This window comes from Neoarius graeffei, chromosome 12 (genome assembly GCF_027579695.1).
Source record: "Neoarius graeffei isolate fNeoGra1 chromosome 12, fNeoGra1.pri, whole genome shotgun sequence".
In the NCBI taxonomy this organism is placed as follows: Eukaryota; Metazoa; Chordata; class Actinopteri; order Siluriformes; family Ariidae; genus Neoarius; species Neoarius graeffei.
In genome coordinates this window covers 58116338-58130747 of record NC_083580.1, presented here as the reverse complement: position 1 = coordinate 58130747, position 14410 = coordinate 58116338, and the positions used below count along the sequence as shown (strand labels likewise).

The 14410-nt window shown below is 41.2% G+C and overlaps 1 protein-coding gene across 4 annotated transcripts; it reads left to right on the top strand.

Annotated features, from left to right (window-relative positions):
- Nucleotides 1–2451: 2451 nt before the first annotated feature.
- ccdc90b (coiled-coil domain containing 90B) lies at nt 2452–13740 on the top strand. 4 transcript variants are annotated; one of them, XM_060936120.1, is made up of 10 exons: nt 2507–2517; nt 2636–2715; nt 2817–2954; nt 6728–6831; nt 6912–7013; nt 9754–9795; nt 9906–9977; nt 11694–11747; nt 11843–11957; nt 12050–13740. In XM_060936120.1, the coding sequence occupies exons 4-10, from the start codon at nt 6790–6792 to the stop codon at nt 12103–12105; spliced, it is 483 nt and encodes a 160-aa protein (XP_060792103.1). In that variant the 5' UTR covers nt 2507–2517; nt 2636–2715; nt 2817–2954; nt 6728–6789; the 3' UTR covers nt 12106–13740. The 4 variants fall into 4 exon arrangements, with proteins under 4 accessions (XP_060792101.1, XP_060792099.1, XP_060792103.1 ...); XM_060936118.1 differs by having other exon boundaries at nt 2452–2715; nt 2817–2936; XM_060936116.1 differs by having other exon boundaries at nt 2452–2715.
- Nucleotides 13741–14410: the final 670 nt, after the last annotated feature.

Genomic DNA, 14410 nt, shown 5'->3' with positions numbered 1-14410 from the left:
CTGACTACGGGCAAAAGGTGGGGTACACCCTGGACAAGTCGCCAGGTCATCACAGGGCTGACACATAGACACAGACAACCATTCACACCTACCGTCAATTTAGAGTCACCAGTTAACCTAACCTGCATGTCTTTGGACTGTGGGGGAAACCGGAGCACCCGGAGGAAACCCACACGGACAACATGCAAACTCCGCACAGAAAGGCCCTCGCCGGCCACGGGGCTTGAACCCAGACCTTCTTGCTGTGAGGCGACAGTGCTAACCACTACACCACTGTGCCATCCACTCTCAGAAATATATACTAGTGCATCTCAAAAAATTAGAATATTGTGAAAAAGTTCAATATTTTCCATCAGTTATTTAAGAAAGTGAAAATGTTATATATTATAGACTCATTACACATAAATGAAAATGTTTCAAGCATTTTTCTATTTTAATTTTAATCAGTATGGCATACAGTACAAAAACAAAAAATAAATCTCAAAATATTAGAATATTTCATTTCGAGTTTGAGTAAAACAGTATGAACACAGTGTATCTCTCGGTCTAGTTCAGTACACACAACCACAATCATGGGGAAGACTGCTGACTTGACTGTTGTCCAGAAGATGATCACTGATGCCCTCCACAAGGAGGGTAAGCCACAAAAGGTCATTGCTGAAAAGGGTGGCTTGAAAAGGTGCACAAGCAACAGGGATGCCCGCAGTCTTGAGAGGATTGTCAAGAAAAGTTGATTCAAGAACTTGGGAGAGCTTCACAAGGAGTGGACTGAGGCTGGTGTCAGTGTATCAAGACCCATCACGAACAGACATCTTCAAGAAAGGGGATACAACTTTCGCATTCCTAATATCAAGCTACTCCTGAGCCAGAGACAATGTCAGAAGTGTCTTATCTGGGCTAAGGAGAGAAAGAAATGGACTGTTGCTCAGTGGTCCAAAGTCCTCTTTTCAGATGAAAGTACATTTTGCATTTAATTTGGAAATCACGGTTCTAGAGTCTGGAGGAAGAGTGGAGAGGCACAGAATCCAAGGTGTTTGAAGCCCAGTGTGAAGTTTCCACAGTCTGTGATGATTTGGGGTGCCATGTCATCTGCTGGTGTTGGTCCACTGTATTTTATCAAGTCCAAAGTCAACGCAGCCATCTACCAGGAGATTTTAGAGCACTTCATGCTTCCATCTGCTGACGAGCTTTTTGGAGATGCTGATTTCCTTTTCCAGCAGGACTTAGCACCTACCCACAGTGCCAAAACTACTACCAGATGGTTTGCTGACCATGATATTACTGTGTTTGATTGGCCAGCCAACTTGCCTGACCTGAACCGAATCTATGGGGTATTGTCAAGAGGAAGATGAGAAACACCCAACCCAAAAATACAGATACGCTGAAGGCCACTATCAAAGCAACCTGGGCTTCAATAACACCTCAGCAGTGCCACAGACTGATCACCTCCATGCCACACCGCATTGATACAGTGATTCATGGTAAAGGAGCCCCAACCAAGTATTGAGTGTATAAATGAATATACTTTTCAGAAGTTGGACATTTCTGTATTGTAAATCCTTTTTTTGATTGATCTTAGGGAATATTCTAATAATTTGAGATACTGGATTTCTGATTTTCACGAGCTATAAGCCATCTCATCTCATCTCATTATCTCTAGCCGCTTTATCCTTCTACAGGGTCGCAGGCAAACTGGAGCCTATCCCAGCTGACTACGGGCGAAAGGCGGGGTACACCCTGGACAAGTCGCCAGGTCATCACAGGGCTGACACATAGACACAGACAACCATTCACACTCACATTCACACCTACGGTCAATTTAGAGTCACCAGTTAACCTAACCTGCATGTCTTTGGACTGTGGGGGAAACCGGAGCACCCGGAGGAAACCCATGCAGACACGGGGAGAACATGCAAACTCCACACAGAAGGGCCCTCGCCGGCCCCGGGGCTCGAACCCAGACCTTCTTGCTGTGAGGCGACAGCGCTAACCACTACACCACCGTGCCGCCCCGCTATAAGCCATAATCATCAAAATTAAAACAAAAAAGGCTTTAAATATTTCACTTTACATGTAATGAATATAGAATATATGAAAGTTTGCCTTGTTGAATTAAATTATGAAAAAAAGGAACTTTTTCATGGTATTCTAATTTTTTGAGATGCGCTAGTATATATTTTAAAATTCCTATTTATGCAGTATACAAGAGTCAAGGATGGAGATACTATCCAATCAGAAATGTATTTAAAAATAAAGGTTCTGTGTATCTGGTTAAGTACAGAACTCAAGTACTTTGTTACTGTCCGCCTCTGATACACAGTCACTGGTTGGTACAGAAAGCTTCGGAGTCGACTCCGTATTTCCCAGTTCAAAGAATCGGAGAGTCGATTCTAAATACATTTTCGTTGAGTGTGTAGGAAGCAGGGAGTCGTTTAGAATGAAACCGGAATGAAGTGGTGTAAGTGACTGTAGAACTGAGCTGGTGTGTTGGAAAGGTTGATCTGTTCCTTGGGTTAGGTAATTCAACACTACCTCATAACGTTATAACAAGCATGTTAGTGTGACTTGCTGTTTTTAAGCCATAAATAAGCAGATAATAGTTGTGGATCATGCCCTGGAGGTCGCTCTTCCACAGGTACTGTGCTGTTCAGATCAGACAGCATGTCCGAGCTCATCAGTGGGTCAGGCCGACATCATCCTGGCTTTCTGCGAGAGGTAAAGTCGATGCGGTGCTTGTGGCTGTTTAACTTTTTTTTTTTGCATAACTGATATGATATTGCAGGTTTATTGTCTGAGCTGGTTGTGTTTTTATTCAGGGCTCCACGTGACTGGCAGTAGGAGGTCATATGATGTGCGGAAGGTGGAGCTCACACCCCTGGAGCAGAGGAAACTCACCTTTGACAGTCATGCCCTTGTCAGAGAGCTGGAGTCTAACGGTACAGTGGTGCTAAAAAGTTTGTAAACCCCTTAAAAAGTCAGAATTTCTGCATAGATTTGACATGAACAAAATTCATCTCGTCTCATTATCTCTAGCCGCTTTATCCTTCTACAGGGTCGCAGGCAAGCTGGAGCCTATCCCAGCTGACTACGGGCGAAAGGCGGGGTACACCCTGGACAAGTCGCCAGGTCATCACAGGGCTGACACATAGACACAGACAACCATTCACACTCACGGTCAATTTAGAGTCACCAGTTAACCAAACCTGCATGTCTTTGGGGGAAACCGGAGCACCCGGAGGAAACCCACGTGGACAACATGCAAACTGCGCACAGAAGGGCCCTCACCGGCCACGGGGCTCGAACCCAGACCTTCTTGCTGTGAGGCAACAGCACTAACCACTACACCACCGTGCCACCCCTGAACAAAATTATACTTTTTTATTATTATGACATATGGTGGTGCAGTGGTTAGCAAGAAGGTTCTGGGCTCGAACCTCACACCCGAACAAGGCCTTTCTGTGTAGAGTTTGTATGTTCATGCACCAGGTGGTACGGTGGTTAGAAGAAGAAACCTTTATTTGTCACACTTCAATTCATCCTCTGCATTTAACCCATCTGAAGCAGTGAAAACACACACAGTCCTATACAAACTCCACACAGAAAGGCCCCCGCCAGCCACTGGGTTCAAACCCAGGACCTTCTCGCTGTGAGGCAACTGTGCTAACCACTACACCACCGTGCCACCCCCAAGGGTTAGCATGGTCACCTCACAGCAAGAAGTCAAATCAAGTTTATTTGTATAGCGCTTTTAACAATAAACATTGTCGCAAAGCAGCTTTACAGAATTTGAACGACTTAAAATATGACCTAATTTTATCCCTAATCTATCCCCAATGAGCATGCCTGTGGCGACGGCGGCAAGGAAAAACTCCCCCAGATGACACGAGGAAGAAACCTCGAGAGGAACCAGACCCAAAAGGGAACCCATCCTCATTTGGGCAACAACAGACAACATTACTATAACATTAACAGTCCTAGCATAAAGTCAGCTTCGTTGATGCTATAAACCCCCCACCGACGGAAACCCGAGCGCAAAACCGTTCACGACAACTGCAGTCCCAAAGTCAGCAAGTCAACTGCAGTCCCCAGCCACAAAAGCACCACTGCAAGAGTCCAGAGCATCCTCCAGGCGCAACCCCCAACTGTCCACATGGGGCTGCCCTCCACAGGAGCGATGCGATGAGACTCCAACCAGACGGAGGGCACCAGGATGGATCAGGCAGGTCCGAGGAGCAGAAGAGGTCAGCATCTCGATCCCAGGGCCGACATGTAACTCAGAGGGACAGATTTGGTGGGGGGGGAGAAAGGTTCTGGGTTTGCATTTGGTGGGGGCCTTTCTTTTTGCATGTTGTCTGCGTGGGTGTGCTCCAGTTTCCCCCACAATCCAAAGACATGCGGTTAGGTTAATATGGGACGGCCTTGGGCTGAGGTGCCCTTGAGCGAGGCACCTAACTCCCAACTGCTCTCCGGGCGCTGTTAGCATGGCTGCCCACTGCTCTGGGTATGTGTGTGTGCTCATTGCTCACGCATGTGTGTGTTCACTGCTTCAGATGGGTTAAATGCAGAGAGGAATTTCACAAGTGTGTGATGAATAAAGTTGTTGAATAAAGTTTTCTTTCTTTTTCTTTTCTGTCCGTTTCTGTGTGGGTTTCCTCCAGGTGCTCCGTTTTCCCCTACAGTTCAAAGACATGCAGATTAGGTAAAATACACCCCCCCCCACTGGGGTTGTACAAGCCAGTGCATGTTTAATGCCGGTCCGGACAGATTGGGGAGGGTTGCGTCAGGAAGGGCATCCGGCATAAAACCTATGCCAAATCAAATATACAGAACAGATCCACTGTGGCAACTCCTAACAGGAGCAGCTGAAAGAAGCAGTCGTATTGGTTTCACATGGGACAGTTGTGGCTCAGTGAGTTAAGGTTCAGGGTTACTGGTTGGAGAGTTGGGGGTTCAAGTCCCAGCACCTTGTTGGGTCCTTTGGCAAAGCCTATCAGCTCAGCCTATCCATATAGATATGGAGGAAACAGTGCAATGGCTTTATGTAGACCTCTCTCTCATTGGAAAACCCTCCTTTGTAGGCTTCTATATGAAACCTTTAATGATTCCCCCATTGGGACAAACATAAAGGGGAACTGAAGTCATTTTTAAACTTGCTTTATTTCTTAATTAACGTGTTATTCAATTGGGTTTTCAATTTTATTAACCTTATATCATGACTCATATTGGCATATTATATTACACTTATCAGCCTTTTCGGTTTTTAGCCATGTTGAATATAGTTCGTATGGTTCACAGCAGACGTTGCTTATCCGCGCGATTTTCACGAGACTTGTGCGAGACTTCAAACGTGAAGTGTCAGCGTTGGAAAGACGACAGGATAAGGACTAGTCTGTCGTGCTGGTATTTACATCATTACTGTCGCAAAATTAAAACATGCCAGATCAGGCGGCTGGTGGGTTTTCAAAATAATAAATGCATGCATGTATTTTTGTGATAAATACATATTATACTGAGCGTATTTCCCACATAATCCTCACTAAGGTTTTGGACAGCACTACAAAATGTCTTCCCCACTATATAGTGCCCTTTATAGTGAGTAGGGAGCGATTTCGGACGCAGGGAAAACTTCCAGCTTGATTACGTCAGCATTTGAAAGAGGGCGTGCGCGTCTTTTGACAACGTTGGTAGATGTTGGTCACTTTGATTTCCGCTGTACGTTTTGCTTCTGTCCTACGATGTCTCGCACAGGTCTCAGTGAATCTCGTTTACGGCCATTGCTTTGACATATGGACTGATATATTACAGAGCATATTTCAAACACTCATAACTTGCTATAGCAGTGACAAAATAGCTATCAAAAATGCATTCCTATATTTAATAAAATGAGATAAATAGAATTTTGATAATAAAAAATTTGCCTTCAGTTCTTCTTTAAAGAGCCCTTAAGTGTTCCTTTAGAATGAACTTTTTTCTGAGAGTGTAACTGTTGATAAGTCCTGCACATGGGTATGGACAAACCTTTTGGCTTATTCCTACTTACAGGATTACTTCAATTCTGTGATGCTGCTCATTTTTCTTGTGTCATACTGGATTAAGCTCAGGCTTGTCAACATTGTGTTTGGCAGGTTTTACTGGGTCTCTTTTTAATTTGTGCTAGTAGCGGTAGTGCAAATTGTTACTCTCACTCAGGATCTTTATACTTTCTTCCTATTATTATTATTATTATTTTTTTATTATCCTAACGTTTTTAGGACGCTATTTCTCCCTCAGTTTTCAACCAGTTGTTACCAAATTTCACATGCAGAATACCTTTGGGCTGAATTACATTGCTATGACTTTTGGTGCTGATCTGGATCACTGAACTGGAATGATCCACGGGCTTTTTCCTCACTAAGCGCCATTCTCTATCTCTTACCGTTCCAGATCTATTGGGTACAGTGACCAGACGTTCCGGTTTGTAAGAGCTAGCACAAATCACTGTAACTTTAGTCACAGTCTCTGTCTAGTTTATATTTTGAGTCTTATAATGAACTCAAGCTTCTGGTGAAGCTGTTATATTTAAATCAGATTTTGGTTTGGACTTTTGTTGAGATCTTTCATAGAATGTCCTGTTACAATTCAAAATGTTATATTTTTAATAGTTTATGTCGAATTTGTACAGAAATTAAGAGAGTTCTGAGGAACGTTGATGCCAGATTGTTAACACTCCAAGCTCTAATGTGTGTAGGATTTGAGAAGAAGCAGGCAGAGTTGATCGTCAATGCGCTGGTCACTCTGACAACAGCCAACATGGACATTGTATACAGGGACATGGTAACAGGAGCTCATCAGGTAAAGAGTCAAACAGGAACATGCTGTAAATATATACTAATTACAGTGCTGCTTTTCTTCACCAAGTGTTTCTGTTGCAGGAAATCGCGCTCCAGCAAATTATGGCTCATCTGGATTCCATTAGGAAGGACATGGTTATTCTTGAGAAAAGTGAATTTGCCAACTTAAGATCGGAAAACGCAGTATGTTTCTTGCGCCTCTTTTATAACCAAAAGAATTAGAGTGGACACGCTTTAGATTAAATTAACTAAAGAGTTTTAGGTTTAGATTTTGCAGTGTGTTTTCAAAAGGTTTATATCGATGTATAAATGAAAAGCCTAAATCTTTGTGAAGCAGATTGGAAAAACTCTTTGCATTTTTTTACTCTATAGTTATGAAAACTACAGGATTCGTTGAACAGAAATATGTTTTTCTAGTGCGTACATCTCAAACAGACGTTATAGCATTTTAAATACTGCTTCCTCCCAAAAAGTGAAAAGGGAGAAAATTTGGCATTTAACTATTCTGTTCAGACTGACATACAGAAGAACATCAGACATTTGGAGAGTTGGCATCTGAATACATACTGAGTACATACTGGACTGTAGCTATCCAACAGCTTGAACAAAGTGTGACATTCACTGTGTGAGGAACTCAGGGATCTAGACATCGTTATTACCCAGTTTATTAAAATTTCCTTATCTAACATGAACTCTGCAGCAAAATAGCCTTGGTGAAATTAAACATTTGGGTGAAATATATTTTATTCTATCCACATTCCCTGGATATGAGCAATCATGCACTCTGATTGGCTACTCAACTACTAGGATATCAGCTCATATACAGTGAGTAGAGAAAAACAAAATGGTGGAGTGCATCAAGTAGAGCCCTGCACTCCCGCGGGACTCGCGGGACCCGCCGCAAAGCAGTGTGACGCGGGACAAATTTTGAAAGCTCATTGCGGGCGCGGGCGGGAGCGGGAGTGCACATATGCGGGCGCGAGAGGTGATAAGCTGCAGTCCCGCTAACTAAAAACGTGTTTAAAATAAAATTTATAAATTATTAATTTATGTCTATCATATATAATTTGTGCTGGATATTTTATTTGGCATTAATAAAAACATTTTAAGATGCCTAAATTTGCAGAGAGAGTCAGATTGCCAGATTGAGTGAGGAATGGCATCTTAAATTTGCCATTGATCACCCTAACGGGCAATCCTTTGATCACTCTAATGACTCGCCGTTCACACCCAGCCTCCAGTGACCCACACTAACATGATGCCTCAATGACACCTTAGATGAGCTGGTCATCAGAATTCTGATTCTGATCCAGGAGAGGATAAATAACTCTCGTACGTTTCCGATTCCTTTCCTCTTCCTTTCACACTAATTATTCATAGGAGACGCACCACGGGAGAGCGCATACTTAAATGATTAGCCTACTTAAATAATAATAATAATAATTATTATTATTAGAGACACTGACGAAGGCAACAGCCAAAACGTTTGTCTCCTTCTGCTGCTAAAAACAACTGAAAAGAAATGTAACTAAAAGAATAAGTTCAAGAGTGCGATCCATCTCTCCTTTCACACTAATTATTCATAGGAGACGCACCACGGGAGAGTGCATACTTAAATGATTAGCCTACTTAAATAATTATTATTATTAGGTCTACATGCTGCCATTTCAACATTCCGAATTCAGAAACAAGGTAAATAATAACAAACGTGAACGTGAGCTGTAGATATTTATGCTCAAATCCACTCAAAGTAGGGGGCGGAGCACCATCACGCTGTGTCAAGACAAGAACTTTCCTGAGAAATAACGCGAACGTCTGCATCATGCGGGATTTGCGGGCGGGAGTGGGACTGAAAATCATAATTCTTTGCGGGCGTGGGCGGGACTGAAAAATCATAATTCTTTGCGGGCGCGGGCGGGAACGGGACTGAAAAATCCGACCCGCGCAGACCTCTAGCATCAAGTCACATATATCACTTTATCAAGTATTTAAAAAAAAAACAGAAATAGCAAAACGAATATAGTTGTTCCCCCCCCCCCAATATCTCCTGTTCCACACTCCAGTCCAGTCGATGGTAATGCATCTTTAATTTGGTTTTCCAACCGCCAAAAAACCCTACAGAAGAAAAAGAAAATGGCGGCATGTGTTGCTGAACCAACTGAGGATGAAATAAAAACTGTACTCAAAATCAACCCCCCCCCCCAAAAAAAAGCAACAAAATATGGAATCAAAGTATTTGATGCTAAGAACATTTCTTTTTTTATTCTTTAAGAATTATGATGATAGCATTTTTCACTGATTGCTCCTGTCATTTCGCTGGCTTGTTTACATTCTAAGTGGAAACGATTTTGTCGGACGTTTTGTACAAAGTTTTTATTTATCGAATTTGCAAAAAATAAAAATAAAACTGCTCTGTTTCTCAAAATCCAGTGAATGTGGATAGAATCAAACAGTTATTCCACTCAAGCTTGTCGTACATGGCTTATAGCCAATGAACAACTCGATTTCATGGAATAACTGTTAATCAGTTTGAAGTGTCAGTGTGCTGTTTTTGTTTCAGAAAAAAACCACATTTTGGTCGAAACTTTTTTTGGCTGTTGGATAGAATTTAGTTGTGGCAATGTCTGACAGGTTTTCCTCAATGGCCACACATTTCTGGTGTCTGAAACCTGTTTCTAGTTGTGCACTCATAGCTATCAGTTAAAAAAAATCCATACATAATCAATACCAAACATCACAGAGAGTTCTAGATTTAGATCTAGATTGTACACTTAGCTTAGTTTTTAGCTTCGATGCTCCAAAAGTCCAAAACTTAGAAAGCATGTCTTGCTTGATCAGATGCGTTTCTGATCCATGGAATAAAGTGTTTTTGTTTCTTTTTATGATTTTATTGTCTTGTTAAACTCAGTACTATTTTGTTTAGAAAATGAAGACTGAACTTGAACAGATCAAGAACAGACTGCTTGTGAGTAGAAGCTCTTCTGCCTGAATGAATGACGTCAACTGCAGGCTGATTTTTGTCATCATGGTTATTAATGTTACATTGATCTTTAACGTTGTGTCTTTTGATCGAAGGAGGAAAGTAAAAAAATCAGAGCAGATGCAAAGTTGGATATAAATTTTGAGCGAAATCGAGTAATCGACATCGTAAGTAACCTCCTGCTTGTGTATCCTGTTTCCGAGTTTGTAAAAAGCTTAATTACAGTCAAGCCCAAAATTATTCATATCCCTGGCAAATTTTGACTTAGTTACTTTTATTCAACCAGCAAGTTTTTTCTTGATTGGAAATGACACAGGCGTCTCACAGAAGATAATAAGACAATGTACAAGAGGCATCATTGTGGAAAAAAAAATGTCTCAGCTTTTATTTACATTTGAACAAAAAGTGGCATGTCCAAAATTATTCATACCCTTCTCAATAATCAATAGAAAAGCCTTTATTGGCTATTACAGCAATCAAACGCTTCCTATAATTGCTGACCAGCTTTTTGCATGTCTCCACTGGTATTTTTGCCCATTCATCTTTAGCGATGAGCTCCAACTCTTTCAGGTTGGAGGGTCTCCTTGCCATCACCCTGACCTTTAGCTCCCTCCACAGATTCTTGATTGGATTTAAGTCAGGACTGTGGCTGGGCCACTGCAAAATGTTAATGTTTTTGTCAGCCAATCATTTCTTCACCATTTTTGCTGTGTGTTTTGGGTCGTTGTCATGCTGAAATGTCCACTGGTGCCCAAGGCCAAGTTTCTCTGCAGACTGCCTGATGTTGTTATTGAGAATCCTGATGTTCTGCTCTTTTTTCATGGTGCCATTTACTGTGATTAGGTTCCCTGGTCCATTGGCTGAAAAACACCCCCAAAACATTAGGTTTCCACCACCATGTTTGACAGTGGGGATGGTGTTCTTAGGGTTGAAGGCTTCTCCTTTTTTACGCCAAATGAAGGACACATCATTGTGGCCAAACAATTCAATTTTTGTTTCATCTGACCATAAAACAGAAGACCAGAAGTCTTCTTCTTTGTCCAGATGAGCATTTGCAAAGGCCAAGCGGGCTTTTGTGTGCCTTATCTGGAGAAGTGGCGTCCTCCTTGGTCTGCGTCTGTGGAACCCAGCAGTGTGCAGTGTCCGTTGGACTGTCTGCCTTGAGATCTTGCCACCAGCAGAGCTCAGATTCACCAGGATGGCCTTGGTGGTGATCCTTGGATTTTTTTCCATCTCTCTCACTATCCTCCTGGCCAGCACAGGTGTCACTTTTGGCTTCTGACCACGTCCTCTGAGATTTTCCACAGTGTGGAACGTCTTATATTTTTTAATAATACTTTGCACTGTAGCCACTGGAACTTGAAAACATTTAGATATGGCCTTATAGCCCTTTCCTGACTTGTGAGCAGCCACAATGCGCAGCCTCAGGTCCTCAGGGAGCTCCTTTGTCTTAGCCATGACTGTCCACAAACCAACTGCAGAGAGCTGCTGTTTTTCACCTGTTGAGTTGATTAAAACAGCTGTTCCCAATTAATCAGGGTAATTAGGATGCTTTAGAACAGCTTGGACTATTTGGAATGGTATAGAACTTTGGATTTTCCCATAGACTGTGACAGTTTGCAAAGGGTATGAATAATTTTGGACATGCCACTTTTTGTTGAAATGTAAATAAAAGCTAAGAAATAATTTTTTCCACAATGATGCCTCTTGTACATGGTCTTATCTTTTGGGAGAAGCCTGTCTCACTTCCGGTCAAAAAAAACCCTTGCTGGTTGAATAAAAGTAACTTTAAGTCAAAATTTGCCAGGGGTATGAATAATTTCGGGCTTGAGTGTAGATGCTTTATATACACCAAAAAACTGAACCAGTTTCTCATGCATCAGTTCACAGAGCAAGAGAAAAAATTGATGGAAATCACCTCTGAGTTTCACAAAAAGGTAGGTTGTGAGGGAGTGAAGCTGATTAGAAGAATAAAAAAATAATAAAATCCGATATTTAGTTTAAAAGCTGTCTGTCTTTTTGTAATGTTTAGAATGCTGAAATTGAAACTAGCGCAATCGAAACCACCAAGAAAATAGACATCGAAGTGGCTTCGCTGAAAACGCTCCTGGAATCGCTGAAGCTTCAGACGATCCGATATCTCGCAGGTACGCCAAGATCAGACACTTTGCTTCATGTATTACCAGATACTGTACATCAATTCCAAAATACCAATATCTGTCTTGATATTTTTCCACAGCGTGCATCTTCTCATGTTTGGCCATTGCTCTCGGTGTCTACAGGTTATGGAAGTAAAATAAATGTCTTTTACTTTATTAACAGTTTTAGCTTTTTCAGTTATGTAAAATGATTTGAAATATTATTGTCAACAAAACCTGTTTTTAATTTTTTTTAATATGATAAACATATCCTCCTTGTATTGTTTTCTTTCATGATGTAGCACAGCACCAGTCAATAACCACTAAAATACCTGAGCGGTGTTTTTGAGCCACAGAACATGCAGCTTGTTCATAAATATTTAAGTTATTCCATGAAATCGAATCATACATGAGCTGATACACACAAGGTGTGTAGCACTGAGTTGGCTATAAACCATGCACGACGAGATTGAATGGAATAACTCTTTTATTCTACCCACAATCACTGGATTTTGAAATACGGCACATTTTTATTTTTAGCAAATTTGATAAATAAAAAACTTTATACAAGACGTCTGACAATCAGATTCAAAACTTCTTAAAAACCTATTGAAGGCTGCACGAATTGACTTTTTTTAGTGTTGTTTTTTTGTAGAAAGTGCCGTCTTGCTGTCGTGCCGAGGTATAGAATAGCTTTAGACATTTATTTCATTCTTCCTTGGACATTTCACTTGTGCAATTTTCAAACTTCTTTGAGCTTTTGAACCAGTCTAAAAAAAATTAAACAAATTTTAATGTTTAAAGATGAACAATGTTAACAAACCGACAAAGACAGGAGCAATTTGTGAAAAATGCTATAATAATTACTGAAAAATAAAAAACATATGTTCTTACCATCAAATACTTTCATTCCATATTTTGTTGCTTTTTTTGTATTTTTGGGGGTTTTGTTTTCGAGTAGTTTTTATTTCGTCCTCGGTTGTTTCAGCAACACGCTCCGCCATTTTGTTTTTCTCTACTCATGGTATATGAGCTGATAGCCTAGTAGTAGAGTAGCCAATCAGAGCACGCGATTGCTCATATCCAGTGAATGTGGATAGGATAATTTGTGTTATGACCACTAAATCCTACTGGTCTGGAATTAAAACTCACTCTACTGCTATTTCTACCTTCTGTGAGGCCATCCTTTATTATTATTATTATTATTATTATTATTAATAAAGCATACATTTTGTTTTAAGGCAGTTAAAATGAACCAGAGTTTTAACAGGGAATTTTACACACAATGCTCTGGATTTTCTTTCATACATTTTTCTAAAGCACAGAGTATCAGCGAGGTAAAGACTAGACTCGTTTGTAATGGTATAATCACTAATGAATTGGTGTGAAACGATCAGATAATTAGGACTCATGCAGAAGTTTAAGATTGAAATGAATTGAAGCAACAATCAAACGGATTATAAATGGATCATTGTAAAAAAGACAAACCAACTGGAGTATAAAATTAATTTTTTAATGTGTAAATAATTTAAACGGCTCGCATTTTTTGCTAGTGAAAGGGGTATTAAGTTAAATTTTTTTTTAATGCAAAGATATGCTTATTGATTTTTTTTTTTTTTACATTATAAGCCTTGTGAACCAGGCGCTCTAATGATAACCCTGTGCCTCTGGAACGAGCTCAGAGTTATAAGTTACTCATCTCATCTCATCTCATCTCATTATCTCTAGCCGCTTTATCCTTCTACAGGGTCGCAGGCAAGCTGGAGCCTATCCCAGCTGACTACGGGCGAAAGGCGGGGTACACCCTGGACAAGTCGCCAGGTCATCACAGGGCTGACACATAGACACAGACAACCATTCACACTCACATTCACACCTACGGTCAATTTAGAGTCACCAGTTAACCTAACCTGCATGTCTTTGGACTGTGGGGGAAACCGGAGCACCCGGAGGAAACCCACGCGGACACGGGGAGAACATGCAAACTCCACACAGAAAGGCCCTCGCCGGACCCGGGGTTCGAACCCAGGACCTTCTTGCTGTGAGGCGACAGCGCTAACCACTACACCACCGTGCCGCCCTGTTATAAGTTACTAGGTGCATATATTTCTAATAATCTCTCATGCAATGTTTATTGTAATTAAGAACGCTAACAAAAGATTACTCGTTATTAGATTGCTTTAGAGCCGTGCTCTCTTTCCTTTGGATCTGGTTACGGTCTATTGTTCAGTCCTTAGGTCCATTCTTGAATATACGTCCCCAGTCTGGGTTACCTGGGCTGACTTTATTGAGCCAGTTCAAAAGAAAGTATTATACATTATTCTATCTACATTCACTGGATATGAGCAACCAAGCTCTCTGATTGGCTACTCGACTACTAGGATATCAGCTCATATATTATGAGTAGAGAAAAACAAAATGGCAGCACGTGCTCCTGAACAAACCAAGGATGAAATAAAAAC

Bases quoted from the DNA above. Each gene is read 5' to 3' on its own strand.
- ccdc90b (XM_060936116.1), top strand. From the start codon at position 2,610: ATGCCCTGGAGGTCGCTCTTCCACAGGTACTGTGCTGTTCAGATCAGA. The intron at 7,014-9,753 runs GTATGTTTCTTG...TATTTTGTTTAG, and splicing joins ACTTAAGATCGGAAAACGCA to AAAATGAAGACTGAACTTGA. The intron at 9,978-11,693 runs GTAAGTAACCTC...CTCATGCATCAG, and splicing joins GAAATCGAGTAATCGACATC to TTCACAGAGCAAGAGAAAAA.